The following is a 12,065-nucleotide window of genomic DNA, read 5'->3' as shown; positions in this document are numbered from 1 at the left end:
AGTACCACTCCATATAGTACCACTCCATATAGTACCACTCCATATAGTGGCACTCCATATAGTACCACTCCATATAGTACCACTCCATATAGTACCACTCCATATAGTACCACTCCATATAGTACCACTCCATAGAGGACCACTCCATATAGTACCACTCCATATAGTGGCACTCCATATAGTACCACTCCATATAGTACCACTCCATATAGTACCACTCCATATAGTACCACTCCATATAGTACCACTCCATATAGTACCACTCCATATAGTACCACTCCATATAGTACCACTCCATATAGTACCACTCCATATAGTGGCACTCCATATAGTACCACTCCATATAGTACCACTCCATATAGTACCACTCCATATAGTACCACTCCATATAATACCACTCCATATAGTACCACTCCATATAGTACCACTCCATATAGTGGCACTCCATATAGTACCACTCCATATAGTACCACTCCATATAGTACCACTCCATATAGTACCACTCCATATAGTACCACTCCATAGAGGACCACTCCATATAGTACCACTCCATATAGTGGCACTCCATATAGTACCACTCCATATAGTACCACTCCATATAGTACCACTCCATATAGTACCACTCCATATAGTGGCACTCCATATAGTACCACTCCATATAGTACCACTCCATATAGTACCACTCCATATAGTACCACTCCATATAGTACCACTCCATATAGTACCACTCCATATAGTACCACTCCATATAGTGGCACTCCATATAGTACCACTCCATATAGTACCACTCCATATAGTACCACTCCATATAGTACCACTCCATATAGTACCACTCCATAGAGGACCACTCCATATAGTACCACTCCATATAGTGGCACTCCATATAGTACCACTCCATATAGTACCACTCCATATAGTACCACTCCATATAGTACCACTCCATATAGTACCACTCCATATAGTACCACTCCATATAGTACCACTCCATATAGTACCACTCCATATAGTGGCACTCCATATAGTACCACTCCATATAGTACCACTCCATAGAGGACCACTCCATATAGTACCACTCCATATAGTGGCACTCCATATAGTACCACTCCATATAGTACCAATCCATATAGTACCACTCCATATAGTACCACTCCATATAATACCACTCCATATAGTACCACTCCATATAGTACCACTCCATATAGTGGCACTCCATATAGTGGCACTCCATATAGTACCACTCCATATAATACCACTCCATATAGTACCACTCCATATAATACCACTCCATATAGTACCACTCCATATAATACCACTCCATATAGTACCACTCCATATAGTGGCACTCCATATAGTGGCACTCCATATAGTACCACTCCATATAATACCACTCCATATAGTACCACTCCATATAGTGGCACTCCATATAGTACCACTCCATATAGTGGCACTCCATATAGTGGCACTCCATATAGTACCACTCCATATAATACCACTCCATATAGTACCACTCCATATAGTACCACTCCATATAGTACCACTCCATATAGTGGCACTCCATATAGTACCACTCCATATAATACCACTCCATATAGTACCACTCCATATAGTACCACTCCATATAGTACCACTCCGTATAGTACCACTCCATATAGTGGCACTCCATATAGTACCACTCCATATAGTACCACTCCATATAGTACCACTCCATATAGTACCACTCCATATAGTACCACTCCATATAGTACCACTCCATATAGTACCACTCCATATAGTACCACTCCATATAGTGGCACTCCATATAGTACCACTCCATATAGTACCACTCCATATAGTACCACTCCATATAGTACCACTCCATATAGTACCACTCCATAGAGGACCACTCCATATAGTACCACTCCATATAGTGGCACTCCATATAGTACCACTCCATATAGTACCACTCCATATAGTACCACTCCATATAGTACCACTCCATATAGTACCACTCCATATAGTACCACTCCATATAGTACCACTCCATATAGTGGCACTCCATATAGTACCACTCCATATAGTACCACTCCATATAATACCACTCCATATAGTGGCACTCCATATAGTACCACTCCATAGAGGACCACTCCATATAGTACCACTCCATATAGTGGCACTCCATATAGTACCACTCCATATAGTACCAATCCATATAGTACCACTCCATATAGTACCACTCCATATAATACCACTCCATATAGTACCACTCCATATAGTACCACTCCATATAGTGGCACTCCATATAGTGGCACTCCATATAGTACCACTCCATATAATACCACTCCATATAGTACCACTCCATATAATACCACTCCATATAGTACCACTCCATATAATACCACTCCATATAGTACCACTCCATATAGTGGCACTCCATATAGTGGCACTCCATATAGTACCACTCCATATAATACCACTCCATATAGTACCACTCCATATAATACCACTCCATATAGTACCACTCCATATAGTACCACTCCATATAGTACCACTCCATATAGTGGCACTCCATATAGTACCACTCCATATAGTGGCACTCCATATAGTACCACTCCATATAGTACCACTCCATATAGTACCACTCCATATAGTGGCACTCCATATAGTGGCACTCCATATAGTACCACTCCATATAGTACCACTCCATATAGTACCACTCCATATAGTACCACTCCATATAGTGGCACTCCATATAATACCACTCCATATAGTACCACTCCATATAGTACCACTCCATATAATACCACTCCATATAGTGGCACTCCATATAGTGGCACTCCATATAGTACCACTCCATATAATACCACTCCATATAGTACCACTCCATATAATACCACTCCATATAGTACCACTCCATATAGTACCACTCCATATAGTACCACTCCATATAGTGGCACTCCATATAGTACCACTCCATATAGTACCACTCCATATAGTACCACTCCATATAGTACCACTCCATATAGTGGCACTCCATATAGTACCACTCCATATAGTACCACTCCATATAGTACCACTCCATATAGTACCACTCCATATAGTACCACTCCATATAGTACCACTCCATATATTACCACTCCATATAGTACCACTCCATATAGTACCACTCCATATAGTACCACTCCATATAGTACCACTCCATATAGTGGCACTCCATATAGTGGCACTCCATATAGTACCACTCCATATAGTACCACTCCATATAGTACCACTCCATATAGTACCACTCCGTATAGTACCACTCCGTATAGTACCACTCCGTATAGTACCACTCCGTATAGTACCACTCCATATAGTACCACTCCATATAGTGGCACTCCATATAGTACCACTCCATATAGTACCACTCCATATAGTACCACTCCATATAGTACCACTCCATATAGTACCACTCCATATAGTACCACTCCATATAGTGGCACTCCATATAATACCACTCCATATAGTACCACTCCATATAGTGGCACTCCATATAGTACCACTCCATATAGTACCACTCCATATAGTGGCACTCCGTATAGTACCACTCCGTATAGTACCACTCCGTATAGTACCACTCCATATAGTACCACTCCATATAGTACCACTCCATATAGTACCACTCCATATAGTACCACTCCGTATAGTACCACTCCGTATAGTACCACTCCGTATAGTACCACTCCGTATAGTACCACTCCGTATAGTACCACTCCATATAGTACCACTCCGTATAGTACCACTCCGTATAGTACCACTCCATATAGTACCACTCCATATAGTACCACTCCATATAGTGGCACTCCATATAGTACCACTCCATATAGTGGCACTCCATATAGTACCACTCCATATAGTACCACTCCATATAGTACCACTCCATATAGTGGCACTCCATATAGTGGCACTCCATATAGTACCACTCCATATAGTACCACTCCATATAGTACCACTCCATATAGTACCACTCCATATAGTGGCACTCCATATAATACCACTCCATATAGTACCACTCCATATAGTACCACTCCATATAATACCACTCCATATAGTGGCACTCCATATAGTGGCACTCCATATAGTACCACTCCATATAATACCACTCCATATAGTACCACTCCATATAATACCACTCCATATAGTACCACTCCATATAGTACCACTCCATATAGTACCACTCCATATAGTGGCACTCCATATAGTACCACTCCATATAGTACCACTCCATATAGTACCACTCCATATAGTACCACTCCATATAGTGGCACTCCATATAGTACCACTCCATATAGTACCACTCCATATAGTACCACTCCATATAGTACCACTCCATATAGTACCACTCCATATAGTACCACTCCATATATTACCACTCCATATAGTACCACTCCATATAGTACCACTCCATATAGTACCACTCCATATAGTACCACTCCATATAGTGGCACTCCATATAGTGGCACTCCATATAGTACCACTCCATATAGTACCACTCCATATAGTACCACTCCGTATAGTACCACTCCGTATAGTACCACTCCGTATAGTACCACTCCGTATAGTACCACTCCATATAGTACCACTCCATATAGTGGCACTCCATATAGTACCACTCCATATAGTACCACTCCATATAGTACCACTCCATATAGTACCACTCCATATAGTACCACTCCATATAGTACCACTCCATATAGTACCACTCCATATAGTGGCACTCCATATAATACCACTCCATATAGTACCACTCCATATAGTGGCACTCCATATAGTACCACTCCATATAGTACCACTCCATATAGTGGCACTCCGTATAGTACCACTCCGTATAGTACCACTCCGTATAGTACCACTCCATATAGTACCACTCCATATAGTACCACTCCATATAGTACCACTCCGTATAGTACCACTCCGTATAGTACCACTCCATATAGTACCACTCCGTATAGTACCACTCCGTATAGTACCACTCCGTATAGTACCACTCCATATAGTACCACTCCGTATAGTACCACTCCGTATAGTACCACTCCATATAGTACCACTCCATATAGTACCACTCCATATAGTACCACTCCGTATAGTACCACTCCGTATAGTACCACTCCGTATAGTACCACTCCATATAGTACCACTCCATATAGTGGCACTCCGTATAGTACCACTCCATATAGTACCACTCCATATAGTACCACTCCATATAGTACCACTCCGTATAGTACCACTCCGTATAGTACCACTCCGTATAGTACCACTCCGTATAGTACCACTCCATATAGTACCACTCCATATAGTACCACTCCGTATAGTACCACTCCATATAGTACCACTCCATATAGTACCACTCCATATAGTACCACTCCATATAATACCACTCCATATAGTACCACTCCATATAGTGGCACTCCATATAGTACCACTCCATATAGTACCACTCCATATAGTACCACTCCATATAATACCACTCCATATAGTACCACTCCATATAGTACCACTCCATATAATACCACTCCATATAGTACCACTCCATATAGTGGCACTCCATATAGTACCACTCCATATAGTACCACTCCATATAGTACCACTCCATATAGTACCACTCCATATAGTACCACTCCGTATAGTACCACTCCATATAGTACCACTCCGTATAGTACCACTCCGTATAGTACCACTCCGTATAGTACCACTCCATATAGTACCACTCCATATAGTACCACTCCATATAGTACCCCTCCATATAGTACCACTCCATATAGTGGCACTCCATATAATACCACTCCATATAGTACCACTCCATATAGTACCACTCCATATAGTACCCCTCCATATAGTACCACTCCATATAGTACCACTCCATATAGTACCACTCCATATAGTGGCACTCCATATAGTACCACTCCATATAGTGGCACTCCATATAGTACCACTCCATATAGTACCACTCCATATAGTACCACTCCATATAGTACCACTCCATATAGTACCACTCCATATAGTACCACTCCATATAGTACCACTCCGTATAGTACCACTCCATATAGTACCACTCCATATAGTGGCACTCCATATAGTACCACTCCATATAGTACCACTCCATATAGTACCACTCCATATAGTACCACTCCATATAGTACCACTCCATATAGTACCACTCCATATAGTACCACTCCATATAGTACCACTCCATATAGTACCACTCCATATAGTGGCACTCCATATAGTGGCACTCCATATAGTGCCACTACGTTTAACAGCAGACATATTGGAGTTGTACACTATATAGAGAATGAAGGTGCATTCTGGGACGTGGCCAATGTGTTTTCTACCAATAAACCGTCAGTAAATACCTCTCGGTCGATGATTGGCCCGTCTCCGTTGATGGAGTTAGCGTTGAGTTGGATCCACATGTAGGTGGCGCCGACCGCTGTCAGCTGCGGGGGAGCGATGGGCACCGGAGGCTCTGGGGTCAGAAGAAGAGTGAAGAACTATAACTCATACTTCTAGTAATAGTGGAACAGAGAAGAAGAAACGAGAAGAGAGATGTGACTCCCTTTCACTACTTATAGTAATAGTGGAACAGAGAAGAAGAAATGAGAAGAGAGATGTGACTCCCTTTCACTACTTATAGTAATAGTGGAACAGAGAGGAAGAAACGAGAAGAGAGATGTGACTCCCTTTCACTACTATAAGATAAGTGTAGAAAAATGACAGGCAATGGATAAAAACAGGGAAAAAGTAACACAGAAAAATGCAATACTAGGTTGAAAGACGTAGATTTAGAAATGTGTAGGACTGTTGCCCTTGAGTACAGAGTGTCTTGGGTACAGAGTGTCTTGGGTACAGAGTGTCTTGGGTACAGACTGTCTTGGGTACAGACTGTCTTGCGTACAGACTGTCTTGGGTACGGACTGTCTTGGGTAAAGACTGTCTTGGGTACAGACTGTCTTGGGTAAAGACTGTCTTGGGTACAGACGGTCTTGGGTAAAATGTGTCTTGGGTACAACGTGGCTTGGGTACAAAGTGTCTTGGGTACAGACTGTCTTGGGTAAAAAGTGTCTTGGGTCAGACTGTCTTGGGTACAGACTGTCTTGGGTAAAGACTGTATTGGGTACAGACTGTCTTGGGTAAAGATTGTCTTGTGTAAAGACTGTCTTGGGTACAGACTGTCTTGGGTACAAAGTATCTTGGGTCAGACTGTCTTGGGTACAGACTGTCTTGGGTAAAGACTGTCTTGGGTACAGACTGTCTTGGGTAAAGATTGTCTTGTGTAAAGACTGTCTTGGGTACAGACTGTCTTGGGTACAAAGTATCTTGGGTACAAAGTGTCTTGGGTACAAAGTGTCTTGGGTAAAAAGTGTCTTGGGTACAAAGTGTCTTGGGTACAGAGTGTCTTGGGTACAGACTGTCTTGGGTAAAGACTGTCTTGGGTACAGACTGTCTTGGGTAAAGACTGTCTTGGGTACAGACTGTCTTGGGTACAGACTGTCTCCACATGAGAATCAAACACATTTTTCCCCGGGGGTTTGCATTCGGTCTTTAACGAGGTCTGGGAGGGCCGCAATGAAAACGTCCTCGCCATCTAGCCGTCGTTTTGGGAATGTTCTATGCTCCCTGACTGTCCAGCTTTAATGTAGGTGATTATTAGCGGAGTGCACATGGTCAAGAAACTGTATGAGTGTATGTCCATTATCATTTCTACACAGTTTCGACTTGGTTTTAGTCATTTTAAAGTGTATTTAGTAAATGTTTCTTACTGTTTAACTATTTTTTACTGTTTTACTCAAAACCTCTGAGACATCTGATGTATAGAGCTGCCCTGGGAGAGTGAGAGTGTGTGTGTGTGTGTGTCCGTCTATAAGAACAGTGATGTATAGAGCTGCCCTCTGAGCCCTAACCGTTCAATTAGGTGCTCTGTGAGGCCGGACTGTCAGTGTGTGTGTGTGTGTGTGTGTGTGTGTGTGTGTGTGTGTGTGTGTGTGTGTGTGTGTGTGTGTGTGTGTGTGTGTGTGTGTGTGTGTGTGTGAGCTTGTGTGAGAGTGAATAGATCAATTCTGTGATTCACTTCCTCATTCTGTATCTCAACGTTTCGTGTCTGTTGTTTCTGCCAAAGTAGCCATCATTAACGCAGTCGGGAGGGAGTTCAGGACAATTATATGATTCACTATCCATAACATACATGATCTTGTCTCATAACTATATGTCTCAAGTCCTTTTTTTTTCTCTACATTTCTTCCAACAGCCAACGGTACAAAACCAGGGCAATGCTTAGGCATCTTCCCTTGTCACGTACTACAATAGTCCCCAGCAGCCTGTCTGACTGGCTCTAATGAGACACACACGTAACAGACTGATGCTATTAGCTGCTTCGCTGGGCTGTATGGGGTTGTCATGGAGAGACGTTCAGACATATTACTTAGAGGCTCAGTCCAAAATGATGCTTTCTGACACACTACTCTACCCATGTAGTACACTACTCTACCCATGTAGTACACTACTCTACCCATGTAGTACACTACTCTACCCATGCAGTTCACTACTCTACCCATGTAGTACACTACTCTACCCATGTAGTACACTACTCTACCCATGTAGTACACTACTCTACCCATGCAGTTCACTACTCTACCCATGTAGTACACTACTCTACCCATGTAGTACACTACTCTACCCATGTAGTACACTACTCTACCCATGCAGTACACTACTCTACCCATGTAGTACACTACTCTACCCATGTAGTACACTACTCTACCCATGTAGTACACTACTCTACCCATGTAGTACACTACTCTACCCGTGTAGTACACTACTCTACCCATGTAGTACACTACTCTACCCATGTAGTACACTACTCTACCCATGTAGTACACTACTCTACCCATGTAGTACACTACTCTACCCATGTAGTACACTACTCTACCCGTGTAGTACACTACTCTACCCATGTAGTACACTACTCTACCCATGTAGTACACTACTCTACCCATGTAGTACACTACTCTACCCATGTAGTTCACTACTCTACCCATGTAGTTCACTATCCTACCCATGTAGTACACTACTCTACCCATGTAGTTCACTACTCTACCCATGTAGTTCGATACTCTACCCATGTAGTACACTACTCTACCCATGTAGTACACTACTCTACCCATGCAGTTCACTACTCTACCCATGTAGTACACTACTCTACCCATGTAGTTCACTACTCTACCCATGTAGTTCACTACTCTACCCATGTAGTACACTACTCTACCCATGTAGTGCACTACTCTACCCATGTAGTTCACTACTCTACCCATGTAGTACACTACTCTACCCATGTAGTACACTACTCTACCCATGTAGTGCACTACTCTACCCATGTAGTTCACTACTCTGGAGTGTTAGTGACTGGGTAACAGAGAGACAGAAGGGAGTGTTAGTGACTGGGTAACAGAGAAACAGAAGGGAGTATGGAGTGTTAGTGACTGGGTAACAGAGAGACAGAAGGGAGTGTTAGTGACTGGGTAACAGAGAGACAGAAGGGAGTATAGAGTGTTAGTGACTGGGTAACAGAGAGACAGAAGGGAGTGCTAGTGACTGGGTAACAGAGAGACAGAAGGGAGTGCTAGTGACTGGGTAACAGAGAAACAGTGAGTAACGGTGACAGGTCCGTAGTTTACAGATGGTCGTCCCACTCTGACCTGGACCACTAGGTCTGTATCCCCCATGTAATCCCCAGATTCCACCGGGCCTCCACCCTGCGAGTCAAACATCACCTAAAACGAACCAGCTAATCCACCCTCAGTCTCTCAGAAGCTCACACCCCGAACCAGTCTGGTGGTGTAAACTACTGAGGGGAGAAGAGGGCATTGGGAATGATGGTGGGGGGGGGGGGTCTCGGATGAAACTTAACGTGTTGTTTATTCAATAGGAATAGCCCCCCCTGAGATATTGGGGGTAAATCAGCCAACCAGACGGCATATGGTTCATTTTAATTAAAAGAGGGTTGTTGTGTTGATTAAGTCCATGATGTGTTTAGGTAATGAGTTTGAAGTATAATTTCCAGTATTGATTTTATGTTTTAATCTGAAGATTACATTTTTAACATGGACATTTAAACCCTTTGTAGAGTGAGCTGTAAACAGTTTGACAGAGTTAACTCTGGATTAGCATGGACATATGAATCGTTTAGTCCGGAGGAGTTTATAAAGGCTACGTGGAGGAAAGAGCAAACGATGTTATCTTATATTTACCCAGTTATAACGCCTGTTATAACGCCTGTTATAATTACTGTTGTAATTCCTGTTATAATGCCTGTTATAGTGTCTGTTATAGTGTCTGTTATAGTGTCTGTTATAATGCCTGTTATAATGCCTTTTATAGTGTCTGTTATAATGCCTGTTATAGTGTCTGTTATAGTGTGTGTTATAATGCATGTCATAATGTCTGTTATAATGCCTGTTATAATGCCTGTTATAATGCCTGTTACAATGCCTGTTACAATGCCTGTTATAATGCCTGTTATAGTGCCTGTTATAGTGCCTGTTATAATTACTGTTATAATTCCTGTTATAGTGCCTGTTATAATGCCTGTTATAATGCCTGTTATAATGCCTGTTATAGTGTCTGTTATAATGCCTGTTATAATTCCTGTTATAATGCCTGTTATAATGCCTGTTACAATGCCTGTTACAATGCATGTTACAATGCATGCTACAATGCCTGTTACAATGCCTGTTATAATTCATGTTATAATGCCTGTTATAATGACTGTTATAATGCCTGTTATAATGCCTGTTATAGTGTCTGTTATAATTCCTGTTATAATGCCTGTTATAATGCCTGTTACAATGCATGTTACAATGCCTGTTACAATGCCTGTTACAATGCCTGTTATAATTCATGTTATAATGCCTGTTATAATGCCTGTTATAATGCCTGTTATAGTGTCTGTTATAATGCCTGTTATAATTCCTGTTATAATGCCTGTTATAATGCCTGTTACAATGCCTGTTACAATGCCTGTTATAATTCATGTTATAATGCCTGTTATAATGCCTGTTATAATGCCTGTTATAATGCCTGTTATAGTGTCTGTTATAATGCCTGTTATAATTCCTGTTATAATGCCTGTTATAATGCCTGTTACAATGCCTGTTACAATGCCTGTTATAATTCCTGTTATAATGCCTGTTATAATGTCTATGTATTGTTAATTAAGACTATATAAATAACCAGCCCGTCAATCACCTAGCCAATCAGGCAAAGTCAAGGACACCTGCTATGAGCGAGGACACCTGCTATGAGCGAGGACACCTGCTATGAGCGAGGACACCTGCTATGAGCGAGGACACCTGCTATGAGCGAGGACACCTGCTATGAGCGAGGACACCTGCTATGAGCGAGGACACCTGCTATGAGCGAGGACACCTGCTATGAGCGAGGACACCTGCTATGAGCGAGGACACCTGCTATGAGCGAGGACACCTGCTATGAGCGAGGACACCACAGTGTTCATACATGGTGACTCACAGTCACTCTGTCACAAACAGTCACAGGGCCAATTAGTCTTTACCAGCTATAGGTACCATGTACAGGCTCGTTAACTTGGACCGAGCCCTGTTAGGAGGAAACGGTGAAACGGTGAGGGCTTTCTGTGTCTGTTAACTAGTCAGGGAAAGAGAAAGGAGCGGTAAGTCCTGAAGCATCTTGTGGATTCTATCTATCCATCAGTGTTGTCATGTCTGTGTCAATGGGTTCCGCGGAGAAATCCAAGATACTACACCACAACTAGGTTGAGTCCAAATGGCACCCTATGCCCTATATAGTGCACTACTTTTGACCAGAACCGTATGGGTCCTGGTCAAAAGTAGTGCACTATTAAGGGAATAGGGTGTCATTTGGGACTCGAGTTATGCCCTACAGCCCTCTATAAAACACCTCATGTATGTCACAGAGTTTTAAACATACTGTTACTATAGTTACCGGACTCTGTAGATCCATTTGGCTTGAGTGAACCTGTAGGCCTGTATATACAGTAGCAGTTATGCCTTGTCCTA

General features: G+C 42.3%; 1 protein-coding gene across 1 annotated transcript; it reads left to right on the top strand.

The window, feature by feature from the left end:
• Positions 1-8,468: 8,468 nt before the first annotated feature.
• On the top strand, positions 8,469-9,422 carry LOC139567285 (dynein heavy chain-like; the record flags this gene model as incomplete). The annotated part of the gene is made up of 1 exon (XM_071388708.1): positions 8,469-9,422. A coding segment is annotated over one exon (954 nt), but the record flags the coding sequence as incomplete, so codon positions are not given.
• Between the last annotated feature and the right edge of the window lie 2,643 nt (positions 9,423-12,065).

This window comes from Salvelinus alpinus, unplaced genomic scaffold (genome assembly GCF_045679555.1).
Source record: "Salvelinus alpinus unplaced genomic scaffold, SLU_Salpinus.1 scaffold_143, whole genome shotgun sequence".
Taxonomy (NCBI): domain Eukaryota; kingdom Metazoa; phylum Chordata; class Actinopteri; order Salmoniformes; family Salmonidae; genus Salvelinus; species Salvelinus alpinus.
Note: the sequence above shows the minus strand (reverse complement) of the source record. Positions and strands in the feature narration are given on the sequence as shown.